The 26,084-nt window shown below is 40.6% G+C and overlaps 1 protein-coding gene across 1 annotated transcript in view; it reads right to left on the bottom strand.

Moving 5' to 3' along the window:
- Positions 1-26,084, bottom strand: part of GIPC2 (GIPC PDZ domain containing family member 2) — a gene marked incomplete at both ends in the record, with an annotated part of 86,844 nt that overhangs the window by 53,402 nt on the left and 7,358 nt on the right. Inside the window, one exon of the mRNA XM_082863377.1 lies at positions 4,116-4,301. Coding sequence (XP_082719503.1) covers positions 4,116-4,301 — 186 coding nt within the window. The remainder of the gene's footprint in view (positions 1-4,115; positions 4,302-26,084) is intronic.

Raw genomic sequence — 26,084 nt, forward strand, 5'->3', positions numbered from 1 at the left:
AATTCATGGGGTGGGTGGGGGAGGGTTCCCTGGTGGCACAGTCGTTGAGAGTCCGCCTGCCGATGCAGGGGACACGGGTTCGTGCCCCGGTCCGGGAGGATCCCACATGCCCCGGAGCGGCTGGGCCTGAGAGCCATGGCCGCTGAGCCTGCGCGTCCGGAGCCTGTGCTCCGCAACGGGAGAGGCCACAACAGTGAGAGGCCCGCGTACAGAAGAAAAAAAAAAAAAAAATCATGGGGTGGGGGAAGGAGGGGCAAGTGAGAACCTATTCCAAGTTAACTTCTGAAGAGAATACTTTGTGTACATACATTTAAAGACAAAAAAATGCATAGAAATCTTGAACTCTTAATAGATTTTTCAGAGTACAAATACAGCAATTCTGAAACTATTTTATGTATATTGTAGAAATAAGGAAATAAGTAAATATTTCAATAATCTTGAGAGCAAATATTTCAGTGGGGAAGCCAAGGTAGCACCTTGTGGGGCAGGATTAGATTGGAGGCATAATTATGAAATCATAATTCCTAAAATACATGTTTTCTAACCCTTTCTGTGGTAACTGAAAGGACCTAGGAACACTGACACTCAGGTAGCAATGAATGCATGCGACCAGCTCAGATCTTGATTTTGAAATACCCATCCTCACTAAAAAAGAGAGCTCCTTGAAGAATGGTTGATTCCAAGCCTGGGGAAAACAAGATAAGAGATGATCGTAGAACATTTTGTTGTACCAGAAAGGAAGGAATTGCTCAATAAAATAATGGGAGGCAGGTCAAAAGGATACAGGAGCCAGCTGAAAAGGACTCCTGCAGGACAAATCTCAGGAAACTGGAGTATCAAAATAAATGATGGTAATGGACCCACTGAATAAGAAATTGACAACTAATAAGGACCTACTGTATAGCACAGGGAACTCTTCTCAATACTCTGTAATGACCTACACGGGAAAAGAATCTAAAAAAGAGTAGATTTATGTATATGTATCTGATTCACTTTGCTGTACAGCAGAAACTAACACAACATTGTATAATCAACTATACGCCAATAAAAATTAATTTAAAAATCATGTGTCCATTGCTAATAGATAATAAATAAGTGGAGTGCTTTGTTATAATAGAATGTTTTAAAAAAATATATAGGAAATGATGGAATTAGAAAGACCGCCATTTTGCAACCATTAAAGACCGAGTCAGGCAAGACTCATCAATAGATGCTAAGTGTGTGGGGTGTGACTAAGAGAACAAGATATATACATAATCTCAAGTATCTCTCCACAAATTATTAATTACAAAGGAAAATATAACTTTGCAGTGAATAAGACTGGCAACCACTACCTTACACAAGGGAAAAAATTAACATCATGAATAGTGAGACAAACCAATAAAATGCATCTTCTGAGGTAATACACTGAGAAGGACACAACATCACTTATCTAATTTTCCTGCCAAAAATGCATAATAACCAGTTTCACAACATAAAGAGACATCAGAAAAGTCCAAATTGAGGAATATTCTATAAAAGGCTGAGGAACTATTCTAGAGTAAAGATGACTAAAAAGACATGATAACTAAATGAAATACATGATCCTGTATTGGACTTATTCCAGGAAAAAAATGCATTACTAGGACAACTGATAAAATTGCAATATGGACATTAGATTAGTTTGACAGTATTGTATCGCTGTTAGGTTTTCTGAATTTCATAACTGTACTGTAGGTATACTGAAGAGAATATCTTTGTTCTTAGAAACTACATTCTGAAGTATTACTGGATAAAGAGACATAATACATGCACTCCACTTTTTCCAATGGTTCAGGAAAAATTACATATGTGTATATGTGTGTTTAAGAGAATAAAGCAAATGTGGCAAATGGTAAAACTTTTTTGAGTAAAGGGTATCATGTGAGTTCTTTGTTATTACACTCTTTCAGTAAGTCTGAAATCATGCCCTCCACAATTTTTAAAACATCATATCAACCTTGTACACAGTATGATATTCATTTCTTTTCTAAGTTGAACTGTAAGTTGGAGGTTTGGCTTAGGCTCCACTTTCTCTTTGACACCATGTTCTCTGTCCCCACAGGGCTAGTGACTAGTAATCTGAGGCAGGCACATGTCTGAAGGGACATAAAAAAATAGAAACACAAGCTCTGGACATCAGAGGCTAAGATCTAAAAAATCCATGCGTGTTTGCAAAACTTCCAAGCCCTTCCCTTGCAAAACTTCCAAGCCCTTCCCTGCTGACATTAGAATGGCATTGCTCCATGTACCTCATGTCCTGAGCTTCCCCCAGATAATCCCACATGCCTTTCCCAACTCACGGATTTTCCATTTGGTCACCAGCTCAACCTTCAGCAGAGTCATATCTTTTGCAGAGCTAAAAATAGCCATTCTATCAAGTGGGAAGTTAATTAAAGTACTATTTACAGTTAAGAAGATAACTTCCCTAAGGCTATTTTTTTCAATGATGACAATGCATCAGCAAATCAAGGATCTGGACCAAAAAAAGGCATGAAACTTTATCACTAATTCTAAGCTCAGTGGGTAGGATTGCCAGCTCTGGAGTCAGAGCGCTTGGATTCAAATCCTGAATTTGTCCAGCTGCGTTAACTCTGGGCAAGCTGCTTAACCTTCCCAAACCTGTTTCTACATCTATAACAGTTGATAATAGTGCCTACCCAGAGATGAACCTCACAGACATGTTGAGCAAAAGCCAGAAACAGCAGAGTACATAATATGTGATTCCACTTGCATGAAGTTCAAAAACAAGCAAAACTATGGTGGTAGAGGTCAAAATAGTGGCTGCCTTTCTGGGGGAAGGGTACTGACCGAGAAGGAGCACAAGGGAGCCTTCTGGGTGAGGGAAATGAAATTTCCCTTACTCTGGGTGGTGTTTACACAGATCTGTAAACATTCGTTAAAGGTGTACATCTGTTACATCTCAACAAAAAAGTAATTAAAAAGAAAACATGATACCAAATGGAATTGTTGTGAGCATTAAAAAAAAAAAATCCCACCATGTGAACAGTTCCCCATATTCACAGTTCCACATCCATAGATTCAACCAACCTGGACTGCATTACACTGTAATATTTACTATTGAAAAAAACCTGAGTGGACCCACACAGTTCAAACCTGTGTGGTTAAAGAGTCAACTGTATATGTTCAGATATTTTTGAAGAGCATTTTTTTTTTTTTTTTTTTTTTGCGGTACGCGGGCCTCTCACTGTTGTGGCCTCTCCTGCTGCAGAGCACAGGCTCCAGACGCGCAGGCTCAGCGGCCATGGCTCACGAGCCTAGCCGCTCCACGGCATGTGGGATCTTCCCAGACTGGGGCACGAACCCGTGTCCCCTGCATCGGCAGGCAGACTCTCAACCACTGCACCACCAGGAAAGCCCACTGAAGAGCATTTTTTTAAAGAAAATAAGGTGGCCAAAAATATGTGCTCTTGGAAATAACACAAAATCAATGGCAATCAGCATGGAAGTCACATGCTGCCGAGCAACAGACCTACAAGATCCCATGAGGATAAGTAGGCACCAGGGTCAGGCTTTCCTTTTCAGTAAATGCTAAATTCTAGAGGAAGTTTAATCTGAAGGAAAAAATAATCAAAAAAAAAAAATCAAGGAAAGAGTAAACAAAAGAATGGTGTTGGGACTTCCCTGGTGGTGCAGTGGTTAAGAATCCGCCTGCCAATGCAGGCGACGCAGTTCGAGCCCTGGTCCAGGAAGATCCCACATGCCGCAGAGCAACTAAGCCCACACACGGCAACTCCTGAAGCCCCCCATCGCCGCAACAGAGAAGCCACCACAATGAGAGGTCCGTGCAATGCAGCAAAGAGTAGCCCCTGCTCACCGCAACTAGAGAAAGCCCACGCGCAGCAAAGAAGACCCAAGCCAGCAAAAATGAATTAGATAAAATAAATTAATTTAAAAAAAAAGAATAGTGTCTTTGAAACATTTTTTAAAGGAAACATTACCAATCCATCCATCGCTGTCGAGTCAGCTCTCACTCCAAAGATCATTTCAAACTTTCTTTGACCTGGTAGATTTTCATATAATATAGATTATATGTTACCCTCAGTTAAGTCACACAGTTATTTTTTAAGACTTACCTTTATAAAAGCATAGCCAGCACCATTATCTGTAATGGTGAGACCAAGTGAATCCTCGGATTTATACACATTCACTTCTTTTTTGATCCCTTTCACATGGGCAAATATGAAATCTTCAAGACCTATCTGTGCTCCTAAGAGTTTTCCCATGTCAACTTTAGGTGTATTTAAAGTGCAATATAAGATCTGCAAAGAGAAAGAAATATTTTAGGTCAGTTTCCACCAGGAAAACATTCTGATCATTAGTTTATTTAATACTTGAGTGAAATAGTCCTCAATTTATGATGTAAGCAGTTATATCATTAACGTTAGGTGATATGAACTGTTTCCTATAGGCCAAGCTCTGTGTTAAGCAATTTATATCCATTATCATATTTCATCCTCACAATAGCTTTATAAATACATTATCATCTCCATATTACCAATAAGAAAATCGAGACTTAATGAGAGTAAGCAATTTGTCTAAGGTCACAAAGATATTACTTGTCAGAGCCAGGATTCAAGCTCAGGTCTCACCAACTTCGTAGTGGTTTACACTCCTATGTTACTTGCCATTTACAATGCTGACATCGAAGGTTGTGTTCCCAAAGGTGGGGTCATGATATGTATACCACAATGAAAACATAGGCAAGACTATTTTGGAAAATTTGCTTTTTTAAATGAGGAAATTTTTATTTATTTTGCATTTTTGTGCTTAAGAAAGTAATTAGTGGGTTTCCCTGGTGGCACAGTGGTTGAGAGTCCGCCTGCCGATGCATGGGGCACGGGTTCGTGCCCTGGTCCGGGAAGATCCCACATGCCGCGGAGCGGCTGGGCCTGTGAGCCATGGCCGCTGAGCCTGCGCATCCGGAGCCTGTGCTCCGCAACGGGAGAGGCCACAGCAGTGAGAGGCCCGCGTACCGCAAAAAAAAAAAAAAAGAAAGAAAGTAATTAATGAATGAGGTAGTAAAACAAAAATGTCTAAAACGGACCTTGACTAGTCCAATCCCTTGGCTTTTTTTTTTTAATAAATCTATTTATTCATTTTTGGCTGCATTGGATCTTCGCTGCTGCACATGGGCTTTCTCTTGTTGCAGCGAGTGGGGGCTACTCTTTGTTGTGGTGCGCGGGCTTCTCACTGCAGTGGCTTCTCGTTGCGGAGCATGGGCTCTAGGCACACATGCTTCAGTAGTTGTGGCACGTGGGCTCAGTAGCCATGGCTCACAGGCTCTAGAGCACAGACTCAGTAGCTGGGGCGCACAGGCTTAGTTGCTCCCCGGCATGTGGGATCTTCCCGGATCAGGGCTCGAACCCATGTCCCCTGCGTTGGCAGGCAGATTCTTAACCACTGCGCCACCAGGGAAGTCCCAATCCCTTGGCTTTAAGAAAAGGGGAACTGAGGTCTGGAGAGGCTAATGCAACTTGATCAAATTCACTTAATGGTAGAAACAGAAAGACTGAAATGGCAAGAAGTTGTGTGGAGGTTTTAAAGGGACTTCTTACGTTTACCCAGTCTTTATTTGACCTCATTTTCCTTCAAAAATACAATTCATTTTACTAAAATCTGCAATGCTACTCTTAAGTTTGCCAACTGTAATTTGGGTAATTTGTGAGGCCCAGATAAAAAATGGAAGAGGAGAAGGAGGGTTAAGAACATGCCATTGCTTTCAAGATTAAGTTCGGGACTTCCTGGGTGGCACAGTGGATAGGAATCCACCTGCCAATGCAGGGGACATGGGTCTAATTCCTGGTCCAGGAAGACCCCACATGCCAAGTGAAGCAACTAAGCCCATGTGCCACAACTACTGAACCCGAGTGCCACAACTACTGAAGCCCATGCACCTAGAGCCCGCGCTCCTCAACAAGAGAAGCCACCGCAAGGAGAAGCCTGCAACGAAGAGTAGCCCCCGCTCACCGCAACTAGAGAAAGCCTGCATGCAGAAACGAAGACCCAATGCAGCCAAAAATAAATAAAATTAAATCTTAAAAAAAAAAAAGACTAAGTTCAATAAATAAATATTTATTGAGTACCTTCTACATACCAAACAAAACTTTCTTTCTTTTGGTGGTAGGGGCCCTCGGCAGTGAAAGCACAGAGTCCTAACCACTGGACCGCCAGGTAAATCCCTAATACAGGTTTTTTATATCAAAATGGCTAAATGAAAATTTTTACCTTTTTTTATCAAGTAACATTTGCCAAAAACATAGTCAGCCTTTCCTCCATCCCTGAGACTTGCTTCAGCCCTCACTTCTAACCCTCTCCCAACCTCCCTGAGTTTCACACCATTCCTGATTCCCCTGGAACCTTGAGTTTTAATGCATCCATAAGCCTCTGGAAGCCCAGAAACTGTGCAATTACTATTTGTTAAATGGCTTTTTAAGCCCTATCAAAATATGTCTGGGGCTTCCCTGGTGGTGCAGTGGTTGAGAGTCCGCCTACCGATGCAGGGGACACGGGTTTGTGCCCCGGTCCGGGAAGATCCTACATGCCACAGAGCGCCTGGGCCCGTGAGCCACGGCCGCTGAGCCTGCGCGTCCAGAGCCTGTACTCCGCAACGGGAGAGGCCACAATAGTGAGAGGCCAGCGTACCGCAAAAAAAAAAAAAGTGTGAATTGGAACAGCTCTCCCTGCTCTACAGTTAGAGGTCCAGCATGGTTGGCAAATCCCTTATCAAATCCCAGAGGTATATAAAAGGTACTAGTGATAAAGACAAGGAAGAGGCCAAAGGGTACAGAAGAATTAACGCCTACAGGGAAGAACTACTGCCGCTGCCCTTTCCTCTTTACACCCAGGTCTGCAGTGAGCTGTTCTAACTGGTGGGCCTTTAACACACAGGGTTGTTAACCTTTGTATCCCGGTGAAGACATAATATATTCGGCTTTATAGTTACTCTTTGCAAATGCTCACTGGTGTTAAATTTTTATTATTCACGGGGGGCGGCGAGTCATTTAAGCCAATAATGGCTCCTATTTCTTATTCCAGTTGTGAAGTCAGTGGTATAATTAGTCCACTAACAAAAATCATTAATCGTGGTTAGTCAGGGGGAGGTAGTATGCATAGAAAAAGCTTTTCTGGCTTCCTTTCTCAAAAAGATGGAAAGTGAGTAGAACGGTTTTCTCCTTGTCGTTTTTTCCCGTGAAAATCTGTTGATGATGCTCATAGTGGATCCCAACCACCACTAATAAGCAACTTACCAAGTAGACCTATGATCTTATTTGCAAAGCAGAAATAGACACAGACGTAGAGATCAAACGTTTGGATACCAACGGGGAAGGAGGGGGGGATGAATTGGGACACTGGGATTGACATATATACACTACTGCTACTATGTATAAAATAGATAACTAATGAGAACCTACTGTATAGCACAGGGAACTCTACTCAATGCTCTGTGGTGACCTAAATGGGAAGGAAATCCAAAAGAGAGGGGATATATATGTATACGTATAACCGATTCACTTTGCTGTACGGTAGAAACTAACACAACATTGTAAAGCAATTATACTCCAATAAAAATTAATTTATAACAAAGCAACTTACCAAGTAGACAGGAAATAAAACATTAAAACATAATGATGATAAAACAGGGTAGGGGAAAAAGCCCCAAACAGGAAATCCCACACAAACTGAACTTCTAGCTACTACACTACTTCCTTTCTTTCAACCTTTTCACATGCTTCACTACAGAACAAATGTAAGATTTCCTGTAGATATAACCCCTTCCCACTGTGCTTCCTCCCCTGCAGAATAACGTTCCACTCCGGGCAGCCAGAAGTTGGCAGCCCAGACATCAGGGTTTCTTTCCTGGAAGGAGTAGAGCCATGGAATAGAGCTCCACAGAAAGTTGTGTTGAAAACCGGCAGAAATGTAATGGTCCCTGGGAGGTGGAGTAAGAGCCCTCTGTAGCAGCAGGTAACTAAAGCTCCGAGACTTCAGATCAGTTCCTCAAGGGAGGATAAAAACCTATCACTCACACGATCTCCATGCCCAGACATCAGCAAATACATCTGTATGTCATAAAGTCTAGAGATTCAAATACTCCTCGTAGATACTGCATTTTGAACTGAAAAATAAGAAATGCTTTCTAAATGTTGCAAAGTTCGTGCTCATTCATCTACTCACAATCATCTATTGAACACGTGCTTTTTGTCAGGTTCTGTGCTGCACGCTGGATGTACAAAGATGACTAGGACCAGTCCTCATACACAAGGAACTCCCAGGCTGGTAGATGCTCCACTGAGGTACAGTAGGGCAACATAACCCAATTGTAATATAACAGTCCTGGATATTTAAACCAAAAAGGAACCGCAGATACATATCATGAAGCTTCCGACCTCCATTCATACATTTTCTTCAATCCAAAATCTAAAAGGCCTGCCTGCCCACCCCCAACTCTACCCCCATGCTCCTGTCTATTGAGACTCTGCAGGAACGTGACTGCCCGGTGGAATCACTCTTTCCACTTCACTCACAACGTTTAAATCTAGCACCTCATTCGAGTGTCTGAGTCACCTTGCCTTCAACTCCAATTGGTGTAACACGTATTTGTCATCATCCTCACTCAGAGAGGCGAGATCTGTCATCTTTCTCCTACGATGTCTAACACAGTGCACTGCTCAGTTTTTATCCGAATGTCACTGCACATTCACTTACCTCGTTTAATAAAACCCACCTGTAACTAGGTTTTATTAACCTCATTTTGTGGATGAGAAAGTTATGACTTCATCCAATTATCACAGCTAATAAATGTTTAGTGTTAAAAGAAAGAAAAAACAATACAAGAAAAGAAACACTGAAGTGGCTATATAATCAATGTTCCTCTAACAAATACCTGGTTACAGAAATATACTAGAGAAAAGATATACTAGAGAAAAGTAGTACGACATAGTACTTAACGTCATTTTTTTATACTCTGGTGCACAAACTAAATCAAAAGAAAGTAAACTCAGGGTAAGGTAGTATATAAGGAAAATTATCCATCCATTAGGTATACCTTTCTGATGTTTTTTCATTGTAAAATGAAATACTTAACATCTTCTGGGGTATCTATATTTGATGCTTTACCACCATCATTGTTAATTTTCATAAGATTGATGGAGTTCTCATGACTATTCCACTTTCTAGAGCAGTACTACTCAATACAAATGTAACACAAGCTACATAATTTTAAATTTTCTAAAAATCACATTAACAAAAGATATAGGTGAAACTAATCTAATTTCCTCATATAATCCCATATATCCAAAATATCATTTCAACATATAATCATTTTTAAAATGAAATTGAGAGTTTACATTTTTATTAAGTCTTTTTTTTCCCAATCGCCCAATTCAGCACACCACCACCACCACCACCACCCGCCCCGCCGCTTTCCCCCCTTGGTGTCCATACATTTGTTCTCTACATCTGTGTCTCAATTTCTGTCCTGCAAACTGGTTCATCTGTACCGTTTTTCTAGGTTCCACATAAATGCGTTAATATATGATATTTGTTTTTCTTTTTCTGACTTACTTCACTCTGTATGACAGTCTCTAGATCCATCCATGTCTCTACAAATGACCCAATTTCATGCCTTTTTATGGCTGAGTAATATTCCATTATATATATGTACCACATCTTCTTTATCCATTCATCTGTCGATGGGCATTTAGGTTGCTTCCATGACCTGGTTATTGTAAACAGTGCTGCAGTGAACATTGGGGTGCATGTGTCTTTTTGAATTATGGTTTTCTCTGGGTATATGCCCAGTAGTGGGATTGCTGGGTCATATGGTAATTCTATTTTTAGGTTTTTAAGGAACCTCCATACTGTTCTCCATAGTGGCTGTATCAGTTTACATTCCCACCAACAGTGCAAGAGGGTTCCCTCTTCTCCACACCCACTCCAGCATTTGTTGTTGTTTTTAAGATCTGGTGTATATTTACCCTTGCATTTTATCTCAGTTTGGACTAGTGACACTTAAAGTGCTCAATATCTATATCTGGCTAGCAGCTACCATATTAGGCAGCTCTGTTCTAGAATCCCATGTCTTTAGCAATTTTATACTTTGTATTTTTCCCATCTCCATATAACTATACATGTCATTCCCTCGACCAAAAATGCCATAGCTTAAACTCAACTTCTAAACCCAGTCATATCTGTCAAAATCTTCTGCATCCAATAAAGTCTAGCTAAACTACATTTTCTAGTAACACCCTAAGCTAATGTTATTCCTTCACCTTCTATATACCTATTAAATTTCATACATTTGTTGTGGAACTTACCATGTGCTGCTTTGTAAACTTTTAGCAGGTAAGGATTCATCTTATTGTCATATTTGTCTTAATGCGTGCCTGTCACCATGATTTATAGGAGATGTGGTTTAATGAAAGAGAAAGCTATTGCCCTTTGAGGCCAGATTTGTTATTGTGCTGGACATCAATATCTACAGTACCCATTCCCCTTCCCCCTCAAGTTTCATTCCTCATTTTAAGCCATATGGTAGCTTGGGTAGGAGTGACCCATCCTCAGTTCCATCAGAAATGAATCATAGTTAGGTTTAAATCAGTTAATGACTAATTCATAATCCAACTTAGGCCAATAACATACAAGAAAGAATTTGTTGGGGTTTCTGGGGAGGAATCTTCTTTTCCACAGAAGCTCCTAGAGAGGTGTCTCTGTCCCTCTGATGTGAAGTCTAACTACTGCAGCTGTCACTTCAACATTAGAAGACTGACCCTGGGGACAAAGATGGCACATGGAGAAGGGCAGCGCCTCTAGATCCAGCCTCACCTAAAGACAGTCAGTAATGGACACTGGAAGTTGTCCACCCCTTTCACCTCCTAAGGTAATCTTCCGATATCAGGTAGCTATACTTCGTGTGTGCTTTGGAGGAAAATGATTCACCTCCTGTGTTACAGGCATAAGGCTTAGACTGGTAGAAGTGGTGATTTTAGGAGTAAGCATGTGGTCCAGTCCTGGCCAACAAGACATGGGAGGAAGATGTCCAGGAAGCCTCAGGGAAGTATTTTTTCATTCCTAAGAAACAAACACAGTAAAAGACAATCCCCTCTTCCCCTGGATGTTCCCTTACCTGTATGTGATCTAGAAACTTCCACCACCACCTTACTACCAACGCAGGAAGAGATCAATGCCAAGAACGCAAAGATTTCAAATGAACCTAGGTCCTTGACGTTGGTGAGCTGCTCTGTTAGCCAGCTCTGGAACCCACTATGCCTCTTTTATGTAAAACAGAAAGTTACTTGTCTTAGGCAGTTGAACTAGCTCTGTGCTACTTGCAGCTGAAAACATCCTATCTGATACACAGCCTTATCCCAGAATATTTAGTTACACAAGCCAATAATTTCACCAACCCATTGTGGGTTGGATTTTCTGTTGCTTTCAACTAACAGATTTCTAACTGATAGAATCATTATCTTTGGATCTTCATAATTCACAGGGGGGGGGGGTTGTTTTGGTTTTGGCCACACTCCACAGCTTGTGGGACCTCAGTTCCTGGACCAGGGACTAAACCCAGGCCACGGCAGTGAAAGCACCAAATCCTAACCACCAGACCACCAGGGAACTCCCTATAATTCACAGTTTAAAAGTTCTTTCTACCTACTGTCTCATTTTATCCTTAAAAAAAAAAAGACAACTCTGAGGTCTATGGTGAATCATGTTTCTTTTAATGCACTGAAGTGATATGCATTCTTATCCTAATTTCATATCCTATCAAAAATTTCAAGCATTGGGCTTCCCTGGTGGCACAGAGGTTGAGAGTCCTCCTGCCAATGCAGGGGACACGGGTTCGTGCCCCAGTCCGGGAAGATCCCACATGCCGCGGAGCGGCTGGGCCGGTGAGCCGTGGCCGCTGGGCCTGTGCGTCCAGAGCCTGTGCTCCGCAGCGGGAGAGGCCACAACAGTGAGAGGCCCGCGTACTGCAAAAAAAAAAAAAAAATTTCAAGCATAAAGTAAAGCTCCCCTTACTTCCAGTATCAGCAAAATGGATATCTAGAGAGGAGCTATGTTATACTTGTAATGGTTGTGAAAAAGAAAGAAAAATAGAAGTAAAGGAAAGAAGGAAACAATGGGTTAAGAGGTAAGAGACCTGGATCTAGTCCCCACTCTGTGCTCTCAGTAAGCTCAGTCATTTGACCTCCTTGGTCTTCATGTACATCCTGGCATTAGTAAAGCTTGGCCTACATCACACAGCTGTTACTAAAACTCAATAAGAGACTATACATAAAAGTGCTTTTTAAACTAAAAAGCTCTAAAGGTTATTATTAGTATTATTCCTGGAATACAGGTGCTTCTTGAATAATATTTACACCTATGCTTGACAGCTTAAATTGCATTACTTTTCCTGAAAATTAGATTTTGCTCCTTTTTAATGTCATAACCAGGATGGATTTCACGTTCCCCCATAAATTACATTATCCTTCAACTTTTTTTGTTGAGTGTAACTCATGACAGTATTCTTACCCTGCACTTATATTTCAATAGCTATTTTTCAGTTCTCATCACACGGTTGTGATTATTCTCCCCAGAAACTCAATACGGCCAGGATGATAAGAGTCTGAACTACTGTATAGAGCCATTAATATAAATTAATATTGCTTTTTCTCTGATGGCAGCATTATACATGCCACGAGTGTGCTAGGTGAATAGGGTTAAATAAATCATTTGTCATTAGTGCTTCAAAAGATATTCTAGCCCACACACAGGTTGCAAATCTCTCCAAAAACACATCTAATTCATTTTTAAAACTCCAGGAAGTCCACTTCCAACCTTTTGTTTAATGCTTTCCTTAAACAGGAACTGAGCTGGCCCAAGATTCCACATGTTCCAAAGATCTCTGGAAGAAATTATGGGCTTGTGTGGCTTGCATTACAGTATTTGGAATGTGATTTTAAATATAAGCAACTAAGGACTTCCCTGGTGGCGCAGTGGTTAAGAATCCACCTACCAATGCAGGTGACACGGGTTCGAGCCCTGGTCCAGGAAGATCCCACATGCCTCGGAGCAACTAAGCCCATGCGCCACAGCTACTAAGCCTGCACTCTAGAGCCCTCGAGCCACAACCACTGAGCTCGTGTGCCACAACTACTGAAGCCCACATGCCTCGAGCCCATGCTCCACAACAAGAGAAGCCACCACAATGAGAAGCCCACGCACCACATCAAAGAGTAGCCCCAGCTCGCCGCAACTACAGAAAGCCCACATGCAGCAACAAAGACCCAATGCAGCCAAACATTAATTAATTAATTAATTAATTTTTAAAAATAAATATAAGCAACTAGAATAGTTATCTCCTGTGGTTATCTAAAATAACAGTGTTACTAAATATTTTAATACAACTACTTTCCTACATCTCAATCTACCAAGAACCTTGCTAACTCTTTATATTTTTCTAAAATAAGCATTATAGAAATATCAATGTCATTATAGAAAATAAAGAGAAAGTGGATAATAATAAACATAGTAATTAACTAAACCATACTTTCATCAGGAGTTAATACCACCATCTTTATACACAAGAATACCACTTGGATTATGTTTTCTTCGTTAATGACCAAGGCCCTATCTGGGTTATTCTTATTATCTAAGCCTCACAGACTGTTTCTCAAAAAGAGAAAAAAGATTTTACTTCCGTTTAGTTAATTGCCCTTAAAATAGCAGGAATTAAGAACAACCTGAAACTAAGAATAATTACTGAGGAGAAAAGATCACCCACTTACCCTGTGTGCTTGAACAGAAGGAAGTAACTCTAGGCAAGCCAGAGTGACAGAATTATATGACTCAAAACTCTTCCCAAAAGCTGAGAGTCTCATCCTACATGATTCCCCCAAATATATGGTAGATGTGTTGTATAAAGGAAATTCTAGAACTCAAACAATTCTTCAATGACATTCATGGAATGAGACACCTGTTCAGCCCTCTCAGCTCTACACAGTTTGGAGACTGGGTCCCACTTCTATCAGAGCAGTAAGTGAAGGAACTGGGGAGATAAAGGTCTGGAAAAACAAAAATAAAATAAAAATTAAGGTCTCATAAACATTAATTGATCACTTATGTGTACCAGGTATTTTCACATACTACCTCATTTAATCCTACAAAAATTCTATGTGATATTTATTACTATACCCATATACTATACAGATTAGAACATAAAGATTTAAAGAGATAAAATAGTTTGTGATTAAGTAGTATTTGGTGCTAATATAACTCCAACCTTGCTTGTCCAGTTCCAAGCTCTTTCCCCTACAACGTTGCCTCTCTGACACCTAATATCTACATAGAGACATCCAAGTTACTGATCACTTCCTAAAGCATTAGCTCAGCTAATCCATGTGCATCAGGTCATAAGGACAAGCATCACTACATGCTGTGTAGAAGAGAAAACCAGCTCAAACCCCCTTACATGATTTGTCTAAGGTCACATAGCTAGTGAATGACAGAGACAAAACTGGAATTCAGACTTTTGTGCTTTCTCTAACCCCATGATACCATAGCTGTGATGTAAATATAAATTTGGCTTTAAACTTAAAACTCCTAGAAGGCAGAGACTACAAAGTTTTTGCTCTTTATGGAGACAAATACACTGTTTATTTATTAAACCATCCACTTCTTAAAAGGAGTGAAGACAGCTTACAAAAAGGAGCTATTTGTAATTGGACTTGAAAAGTCAGATGTAAGACTTCTCTGGTGGTGCAATGGTTGCAGTGGTTAAGAATTCACCTGCCAACGCAGGGGACACGGGTTTGATCCCTGGTCCGGGAAGATCCCACATGCCGCAGAGCAACTAAGCCCGTGCACCACAACTACTGAGCCTGAGCTCTAGACCCCGCGAGCCACAACTACTGAGCCCGTGCACCACAACTACTGAAACCCACACGCCTAGAGAAGTCACCACAATGAGAAGCCTGCACAACAAAAAGTAGCTCCCGCTCACTGCAACTAGAGAAAGCCCACGCACAGCAACAAAGACCCAATGCAGCCACAAATTAAATAAATAAATAAATTTAAAATAAAAAATTTTTTAAAGTCAAATGTATTAGGTGATTAGTAAATATCAAAATATTAATACATTGTTTAATTTGATTTACTGTAAAATAAGTAATTTTAAATGATTTCTTCCAGTTAATTTTAAAACTGACCATAACCCAAAGAAATGAATGTAACAAAACACAGACATTTAAGATCTCATGCCTATTATCTTCCCAGTATAACACATGTAACAAATTTCTAAGATTTGTTTTTTTAAATATACATTATTTTATAAATCCAGTGCCTTTGCCTTCACCTTGTCAATGGCTACAGTCATCTAGAAAAAAAGTTTCAGTTTGGAAAAGATATAAAATTGGCAACAAGACAGATATTTAGAAACCTGATACTGTATGCTCTATTTAGACCTTCATGAGGATATCGTACAAAGCCCTGCCTCGGAACTATGTAGAACTTTCTATAAATGATTCACTTCTAAATTAGCTGTCCTGGGTCAGCAGTGGCAAGTCTTAAATAAAAGGTGAATCATCCTTTGTACTGTTCCTTCTCTGGTACAACTACATTTTTTTCCCAGTGTTTTCAATGGGCAAAATAATGTGACAAAAATAATTTTATCCCCTCCTCCAAAATCAAATCACATTTTTTAATCTACCAAATGACTTCCCAGAGTAACAGAAAGAACGTTTTCCTTTGTTAATGAAATCTAATCAAAGCAACCACATAACAAAGAAAGGCAATCTCAAAGCAATTCTTGAAACAGGAAAAGGTTAAAAGAATAGAGATAGGTTTTAGTCTTGCTTTTGTGGACATTACACCGAGACACTAACCCGAGGAGTAAGATAAATCAAATGTGTGTAGCTATATATATCCATCCTCTTCCAAACTATAATTCAGGTCAGAGGAGATATCTGAGCTTTAGCCTGGTCTAATAATGCTGCAAGGTTACATGCCAATTTGAAAGACATCATAAATCACTGCTGTTCCCCTTGTCAGGTGCTGTCCCAAATTTTCCAGGTTTCTAAACCACGTATCTTCTTTTTTTTTTTTTAAACCACTTATCTTCTTAAAAGCATCCTCTTGTTTGACACTTAAGATGGAAGAGAACCTCAAAAGGGAAGGAGAAACTCGATATAATAGGAGACATTTTACATCCGAGAATGCAGTAGAATGGTTTGTGAGACATAACATTATAAATTATTATTAGTAAAGAGACCTGTGATTAAACTTTCCAGTTTACCAAATATACAAATATAAATTATATTATTTTTTAAAAAGCTATTATATCCCCAAAGGGTCCTTAAACAAAATTCTAAAATTTGTTTGGCAGAGTGCTCATGTAGCAAGCACCCTCTTCATATTAACCAGGAAGCAGACTTATTATAACTCTTACAATGAAATGTCTACAAGGTATGTGATATTTAAAATCCACCCAAATGGCACAACGTTGTAAATGAATTATATTTCAATAACTAACTAAATAAAAGGTACCCAAATAAATCATGAAAAATTGGAAAGCAAGCATGGGGAGCCACTCAGGGGTCAAGACGGGAGTGATGCAGGAGGGTGGTCTATTCCTTCCTATTCCCCAGAACAGAAATTCTGACAGAAAGAGATGAGCACTTTATGAAGAAAATGGGTCATGCAAGAAACTATCAACAACTTGAGGGAGTGAAAGATTGCAATTGATTTTTATTCTAAACTAGGACACCTGAAAGATGTTAGAAAAACATAGTGCAGAGTGACAGGGCAAGAGGGGACAAAGGAAAATGTACTATAGGGTTCCCTAGATGAGAGGTGACAAAGGGTTGGGGTGAGGGAGTGGAGGCAAACTCAGTGACCGCCTTAGACCCTTATTGATTAGAAAGCCTGAGAAGCATAGAAAAGTTCACCCATGGGTGGGGCTGGTGTGACGCAAGGGAGGTTAGCCGAGAGTCTGGAGACTGTGAAGATTCATCTAGGTTCAGGTTGTTCAATTTCAAGCCACCTCCCACCCCAGGGGTAGACAGCTCCAAGAACAGAGACCACGAAGACACGGAGAGGAGTTGCCAGGAATAGAATCCTGTCACAGAATCGGAGACACTTAGTCACAGCCCTGGCTGAGAGCCTCTCACCTTTGCTCCCAGGGGTTTATGACCAGCTCGGGCTCCCCACTCTCCCAAGCAGCTTCTTCCCACCCTCTGCTTGCCAACATTCCTGCCCTTCCTGCCTGTAGGACTCCTGCGACTGGAGCAGACAGAGCAGTTAGAGAAGAGGGGAGGAGGACCCAGCAGTGTCAGGAAGCTTCCCGAAGAAGCTGGCAGGACTCCATCCTCACTCCCAAGAATGTGTCACCAAGCCAGAGCCAGGACGAGGAGTACCAGCATCTCCTGGCTCCGAGCTTAGAGCTGACGCTGTGCCTTCACTACCTGCTTCTATTTTTATGCCCACACCCTCCTCTCCCCACCCCCTCCCTAAATGCCTACCATTCAAAACCTTCCTTACTGCCTAGGAAACTGGCTTGTGTGTGGTGCGTGCTTAATTAGCAAATGTATGATAAACTTTCTCACATCGCATTTTTTTTTCTCCTTTTCTATAATTAGAGGGACTCTGGATCCTAGTTCACCGCTGCTGTCCCAGAGTAATTATTACAACCTTCCTTCTCACTCTGTGAAGTGTCTGGGCAGGAAATATAAGTTACATGGCCATCTATTTATAATGCTTCTTCTACTAAGCAGATCAAATAAGCACATTCCCTTTTCAGGATGATAAGACTAGACAACATGGGATAAAAGGAAAAACATGATTGGCATGTTGAGGAAAGGCAGTGGTAGAGTTCTTCCTCTATCCCTTAGCATGTAAGTAATCTTCCCCAGAAGCTTCTTGGAAGTCAGTGTCCGTGACTTGAGCACAATTAAGAATCTAGGAGGGACTTCCCTGGTGGCGCAGTGGTTGGGAATCTGCCTGCCAGTGCAGGAGACACGGGTTTGAGCACTGGTCCGGGAGGATTCCACATGCTGCGGAGCAACTAAGCCTGTGCACCACAACTACTGAGCCTGTGCTCTGCAGCCCGTAAGCCACAACTACTGAAGCCCGCGTGCCTGGAGCCTGTGCTCCACCACAAGACAGGTTACCACAATGAGAAGCCTGTGCACCGCAATGAGGAGTAGCCCCTGCTCACTGCAACTAGAGAAAGCCAGGGAGCAGCAATGAAGACACAACGCAGCCAAAAATAAATAAATAAATAAATTTAAATTAAAAAAAAAAAAAAACTTCATTATAAAAAACAAGAATCTAGGAGACTCATGTACACAGTGTTATATTTAAAATAAATAACCAACAAGGACTTACTGTAAAAATAATAATAATAATAAAGACATTTAAAAAATAAAAAATTTAAAAATAAAAACTTTTTTAAAATCTCCAACTAACTTTAAAAAAAAGATTCTAGGAGATTTAACAAGTGTGGGGAGAGTTGAAAATGAGCTCTAAATGTTCAGTGGGAGAATGGAGTAGAATAATAGAATTCCATGCTGAGAAAAATTCTGTCACAGATATGTCTAGAGATATGACACAAACATGGGTATTCCTAAAGAGTTCTTTTTGAAATAACTCTTTTGAATAAGAGTTCAAGAGAAATAAGCATTGACAAATGCACTGCAAAATAATTCTGAATAAATTTGTATATTTAATATTTCAAGTTTGAGATCTTTGACTGTGTTGACTGAAATAGTTTATTAGGTTTATACTAAACTTTATTGAAGAAGCCCTTGTCAGAAGAGTCCACGTTAGTTACTTGTAACACAGAATTCCACACTGAGATAGCTTAGTTTGAGGATCATGTATAGAGATAAACTTTTAAATTTGCTTTCCTTATTTTCTGGAATTAGGCAAAAAGTAGGAGACTGAAATTGTACAGGTCTAGAATAGAAAAACTAAAAAGACAAAATTACCAAAAAATTACTCAAAAATTGCCTAAAAAGCATCTTTTTTGAGGAAAAGAGGGAACGAGAACTAACATTTATTGAACCGTTGTTCTAGATACCTAATATGCTATTTCACTCAGTTCTCGCGACACTCCTATAAGCCAGGTATTATTTGTACATTTCCAGGTTCAATTCCATTGTTCAATTTTCCAGGTGAGAAAATTGAAGCCACTCGGTGGCACCTCCAAGCATCAAACTCGGGGCACACCACGCTACTCTGAAACCCATCTCCCCATCAGATTGACGTAAAGCATTGCTGTCATGCCACCCTGACTCTCCATCTATCATAGGACCCTATAAGCCTGTGAAATAGCCACAGCAACATGTGTGGCTTTGAGATATTGCAAAAGCTTGGAATCTCACTAAATTAACCAGCCATGTTTCACTTTGTATAATTACAATCCTATAACACTGATCCTAAAACTGTAAGTATAAAACAAGAGGTCTTTCTACGGCTTTTCCCTTCTTGTTGCTTTCCCATTTTGCCCCCCTTTGCATCCTTACTTCACAGCTTAGAGCAAGTGATTAATCTCAAGCAAACTGGCATAAAGCAATGTTGCCAGCAGGTAGGGTGATACTGGAAAACTTTGAAATCTTGTGGGAGCTTTTTTGGTTGTTACAATGATTATGTACACCACTGGCGCTGGCAGAGATAGGGGATGAGGCAGGGATATGGTATGAACTCTAGTGCTCAGAGAGGCTCAGCCTGGTGAGCCTAATTCTGATGATTTTCAAATGTCCTACTAGCGATTCATGTTGGGAAGAGAATATATATATTCTCTTGTTTGTGTAGAACCTTATCAAGAGTTGTTCATCATTTCAGAAAATCAAGTCACTGACAGCACCGTTGTCCATGTTATTTGAATTTAACATGAAACATTTATACCATTTGCTCCTATTATTGTTACATTCATTATATAGTTCTATGAATACCTACAAATATTTAGATAACAAAAGGTAACAGAAAGGAGTTAACAACAATCAAGTGACTATTGTCTTATTCTTTTTTTTCTTCGTTTTCTTATTCTTTTCAAATCCAAACGTATTCACTGTAAGTAGGTAAATACAAGCAACTGACTGCTTCATTATGTCTTCTGAGATAGTTTTCCCAAGCATTTGCATTGAAATCCATGTTTGTTCCTAATAGTTTTAAAAATTACGTGTATAGGTAGGTATTGTTGTTTAAATTTTTATTTCAGGATAAGTAAAAGTGTTGCCACAAAATATTTGTTATTACAGGGGAACTTTGGGTCCAATAAGGTTAGGAACCACTTGTGTAAAGGAAAGAACATGGGCTTTGGAGTCAGACAAACCTAAGACAGAAGACGTCTCTTTGGACTGCATGATTTGCGTACTTTACTTTTTTTTTTAAGTCTTTATGGAACTTGTTACAATATTGCTTCTATTTTATGTTTTGGTTTTTTGTCCCCAAGGCACGTGGGGTCTTAGTTCCCCGAGCAGGGATCAAACCCACACCCCCTGCGCATTGGAAGGCGAAGCCTTAACCACTGGACTGCTAGGGAAGTCCCTTGAGTAGTTTACTTTTTTTTTTTTAATTAATCTATTTTATTTTATTTACTTTTGGCTGCATTGGGTCTTCATTGCTACGCATGGGCTTTCTCTAGTTGTGGCGAGCAGGAGCTACTCTTCATTGCGGTGCGCAGGCTTCTCATTGCGGTGGCTTCTCTTTTTGCAGAGCACGGGCTCTAGGCATGCGGGCTTCAGTAGTTGTGGTGCCCAGGCTCAGCAGTTGTAGCTCGCAGGCTCAGTAGTTGTGGCACACTGGCTTACTTTGTCCGCAGCATGTGGGATCTTCCCGGGCCAGGGCTCGAACCCGTGCCCCCTGCATTGGCAGGCGGATTCTTAACCACTGCACCACCAGGAAAGCCAGAGTAGTTTATTTTTGTTCTGAGCTCCAATTGCCTCATCTATCAATCACAGCCATTTCTGGGGGCTCTGTTAAGAATTGCTATTTCAAACAAGGTAGCACAGGTTAAGTGGTAATGATAGGTATTCAACAATAATTCCCTTCTCAATGCTCAAGCTATGCTTCCCTCCCCCACTTACCTTTACAGAAGGCAGGAAAATTAAGATAGGAAGGGGGAAGTATAAAGAATACAGAAGGAAGGACTTCCCTGGTGGTCCAGTGGGTAAGACTCCACGCTCCCAGTGCAGGGGGCCCAGGTTTGATCCCTGGTCAGGGAACGAGATCCCACATGCATGCAGCAACTAAGAGTTCTCATGCCACAACTAAAGATCCCATATGCCACAATGAAGACCTAGCACAGCCAAAAGTAAATGAATTTTTAAAAAAGAATACAGAAGAAGAAAGGGAGTAACAAATCATGATCTGTACCTAATACCTAACTACACCCAGAACACACTGTTAGTATCAAATGTGAAAAGGTTCAGGAGGTTCAAGTTACATTCTGGCCCTGGATCATGAAGAACACGTTGTTAATGCCAATCAATCACACAAACACTACTACAAACACTACTACTTAATGCAATATATGGATATGTAAATTGTTCCAGGAATGGGTACAGAATTATCATTTCCTCAACCTTGTTACTGTGTATCCCTTTAAGACTACTTAAAGTTAACACTGTAACTTAAGAACCTGTAGAGGTTGAGATGTAGATCTGGATTTTAGCCTTTCTAGCCTTTCTTTTTTTTTAAGTTGGAACTCTTCCTCTACACGTAGTTTGATTATCTCCAGGGAGATTTTTATACAATAGCAAATACACTTTCTGAATGCTGGATCTTGGGCCTGTTTAGCCACTACTAACTGGGGGTCAGATATGTTCCTAAAAGGCAAATATTCTATCACTGACAAGGTCTAAGGTCCCTTCTTCCCTTTCGCTTATCTGTAGAAGCCATAGGACCTCCCTGGTATTAGTTATGTCCAAGCTTCAACTTCATACTCCACATTTTAATCACCAAAATTTCAAAATACTCAGCATACCCCAAACAGAAAGGCTAGAGTTTCTAAGACAGTGAGAAAAAAGCAGTTTTTAGATCCCAATCCAGAGAAACAGTGACAGTCATCCACTCTTTGTTGGCTTCCTCTTTTCTTTATCTCAGCAAGTATCTAGCCCAAAGGTATTTGTTAGTTACTTTATCTGAATACGTACTTTCAAGAAACAGCTTTAGATGCACCCCAATGTTCACAGCAGCATTATTTATAACTGCCAAGAAGTGGAAACAACCTAAGTGTCTTTAACTGGTGAATGGATAAGGAAGATGTGGTATATTCACACAATGTAATACTACTCAGCCATAAAAAATGAAATTTTGCCACTTATAGCAACCTGGATGGACCTGGAGGGTATTAAGCTAAGTGAAATAAGTCAGACAGAAAAAGACAAATACTGTATGATATCACTTATATGTGGACTCTTAAAAAAGTACAACAAACTAGTTAATATAACAAAAATGAATAGACTCACAGGTATAGAGAAAGAACTAGTGGTTACCAGTAGAGAGAGGGAAAGAGGGAGGGGAAGAGTGGGATAGGGAACTAAGAGGTACAAACTACTATATATAAAATAAATAATCTACAAGGATACATTGTACAACATCAGGAATATAGCCAATATTTTACAATAACTATAAGTGGAATATAACTTAAAAATTGTGCATCACTATGTTATACACCTGAAACAATACTGTATATCAACTATACTTCAATAAAAAAAATGAATACCTTTGGTTACCTTAGGTGATGGGGATTTATTATAAGGAAACACAGGAAACCTTCTCAGAAGACAGACTTCTTAGAAATTACTAAAAATTGGCTCACTGCCATTAAAGACACAGTGTCAGCTCTCCTAGCATGAAAGACATTCTGATGGCCCTCTGTGACCCTGAAAGGACCCCAGTGACTCTGTCATCCCCAGGCTTCAATGTTTTTTTCTTAGGTCCACTTCTTTGCTTCTGCTACTACCAACTGTACAGAACAGATACATGGTATGCTCCTAATCTGTTAAAAGTAGAAGGGAGGTTTACACTTACACAGATACGCATTTACTTTCACACAAACACACACTCATAAATTCACAAATTTTATTTTTCTGTAATGATGGTCAAGAAAGTGGCCTAAGCAGATGCTTCTGGGGAAAGAGGACTAGGGAACCGTGGTTCACACTTTTTTCCCCACACACAAAAAAGTGGTTATCCACTTTTTAAAATTTTTTACTATGTACATATATTATTTTTTCAATTAAAATAAAAATTGGCAGATTTCCCTGGCAGTCCAGTGGTTAAGACTCCATGTTCCCAGTGCAGGGGGTCCAGGTTCAATCCCTGGTCAGGGAACTAAGATCCCACATGCTGCACCACATGGCCAAAAAAAATAAAGAAAAATAAAGACACCAATTTCTAAAAAAATTAAAATAAAAAATAAAATAAAAATTGGTTTTAAATAACATTTACTATGTAGCTCCTCTGTGGACTTCTGCTTCACAGAGAGTAATTTCTGCTAGGAAATTTAGTGAATGAATAAAACAAAACCACAAAAGCCATTTTCCCTTGGTGGTCTTTGGTCAAACATCATGGATATGCTCACTAACTGAGAGCCAACAGGTGGAAAGAAAGAGGAGGACCTGAGAGGAAGGTTACAATTAATAACACTGAGGAGGGGACTTCCCTGGTGGTCCACTGACTAAGACTCCACACTCCCTATGCAGGGGCCCAGGTTCGATCCCTGGTCAGGGAACTAGATCCCACATGCTAAAGATCCCGCATGCTGCAACTAAAGATCCCACACATGGCAATGAAGATCCCGTGTGCCGCAACTAAGACCCAGTACAGGCACATAAATAAATAAATATTAATATTAAAATATATATATATATGGGACTTCCCTGGTGGCACAGTGGTTAGGACTCCGCGCTCCCAATGCAGGGGGCCGGGGTTCGATTTCTGGTCAGGGAACTAGATCTCACATGCATGCCACAACTAAGGAGCCCTCGAGCCACAACTAAGGAGTCCGTCTGCCACAACAGAGACCCGGCGCAACCAAATAAATAAATAAATAATTTTTTAAAAAACAGTCTTTGATTTGAAGTCATTCTCTTTATTCTAGTTTGTTACCACACTTTCCTGTATAACTACAGTTTTGCATTTGTGGAATCAAAATTACATGCTAGGTATGTACACTGAGCAGTAAAGGTACACACAGCTCAATACCTTTGGGGCTCTGCCACAATTTTCTCAATCAAATTCCATCTCACTCTTCTTTGATCTCTGCCTACCATATCCCTACCTGCATATTTGGTATCTCTGGCAGCATCCTTCATATTCCACCTTGTATTATCAGCATATACATACTTGTTTACTCATATGCCTTAGTTTACTCTTACCACCACTCCTATACATTGTAAGCTCCATGAGATAGGCAGTTGGTAACATTTGTATGCATTTCAATACTTTTTACATAAAAATGACACTCCAATATTTTCAATTGAGTGCACAAGCTCTGGAAGACCGTTCATACCAGAAAAGACCTTGGATCTTCTCATTTAATCCAGTGGTTCCCAAAAACATATCTGCCAACAGATGACAGACCAACTGCCTAAGGACACCAGGGAAAAGTTAAATTACCAACATTTTTCAGGCCCTAGCCCAAATCTGTAGAAGTGGGGCCCAGAAACCTGCATTCTTGGAGTACTGACTCACACGCCTGAGCATAAGTAGGAGTTGTTAATTTTTAAAGGAGGCCATTAGACTGAGAGGGTTCTAATGAACTTGGCAGCCTAGGTAAGCAAACCAAAACCTAGGCCAGCAAATGCCTCAACGTTAAGAAACCTAAAGGACAACCAATCACAAGCAGCCAAGTAGGTTTTCCCAAATAAGGCAACCACTTAAGCTAGAGCCAATCAAATAACTTCCTCACTTTGCCTCCACATCTCCTCTAGAAAAACCTTGCCCCTAACTCCTGTCTGCTGAGCACTCCTAACCCCTCCTGGTTTGCCACTGCCCAAATCAATTTTTGCTCAAACATACTCAATTTAAATATGCCTCAGTTTATCCTTTAAAAGAATTAACAGGGAAAGAACAGGGGAAAGATTTCCAGGTAAAGAGAAGAACAACAGATAAATGTCAGAGAACCAAGAATAGTTTCATGCTCTCTACAGGCCGTGGAAGATGTCTGCCACATCCCTAATTCAAGAAGTCTCAGACGATCTGTCCTGCCCACTGTCCTCTCCAACAGGACTCCTTATCCACTGTTCATCCGCCTTAGTACCACCTACACACTGGACCAGAGACGAGCCCTGACCCACAAGCCAAAGGGGCCTGCCCCACCTGTCCTGTACCCTGACTCAACAACAGAGACTCACTCTCAGGGAGTTCAAGTTTGAGACAGAGTGGGCGCACAGAAAGTACAGAAGCAAAGGACTAAAAGACAGAGAGGAGGCAATAGGGGCCTTAAAGGAGCAAAGTCAAAGGATAAAAAGAGGGAATCAGTCAAGAACACAGTAAGAAGTAGGGAGACAGGTTGAGAGGGAAGGGGAAGAGCAATTGGACTTGCTCTTGGTTCTCCAGAGTCTTAAGTTACTGCTTTCACCCAGACAGCATGAGTGACGTTCCAGTTGTCCACGGAACCTGACTGCCCAGCTACAGAGGCGATCCTGGGCTTCCTCACCTCCCCATACATCCTAACAAATACATACATACACGTTGTCCAAGGTAACCTGAGTGTCTCCATCTCTTACAACCTGCAAGAGCCTCCCATGTCCACTCAGGATGGCTGGAGGGGTGGGAGTAGGTGAGGGACGGCAAAGGGGACACCATCTGTCTATGAGGTAGCAGAGGCTTGGGGAGGGGTTCAGACTTGATTCTAGAGTTGTTCACATACCTACTTGGGGGGGATCTCCAGCACACAAATCAACAGTCTTACCCATTTCTTATCTTCCTGAGAGCAATGAGGTCTATAAGGCAGCTGGTGAGACTGTCCTCCCACTTCTCAAAATGAGTCACGGTTCTAGGGGGAATTTTTTGGTGTTTTGTTTTTTACTTGAGCTTTTCATAGAAAACAG

This window comes from Leucopleurus acutus, assembly GCF_964270905.1.
Source record: "Leucopleurus acutus genome assembly, chromosome: 2".
NCBI classification, from domain to species: Eukaryota; Metazoa; Chordata; class Mammalia; order Artiodactyla; family Delphinidae; genus Leucopleurus; species Leucopleurus acutus.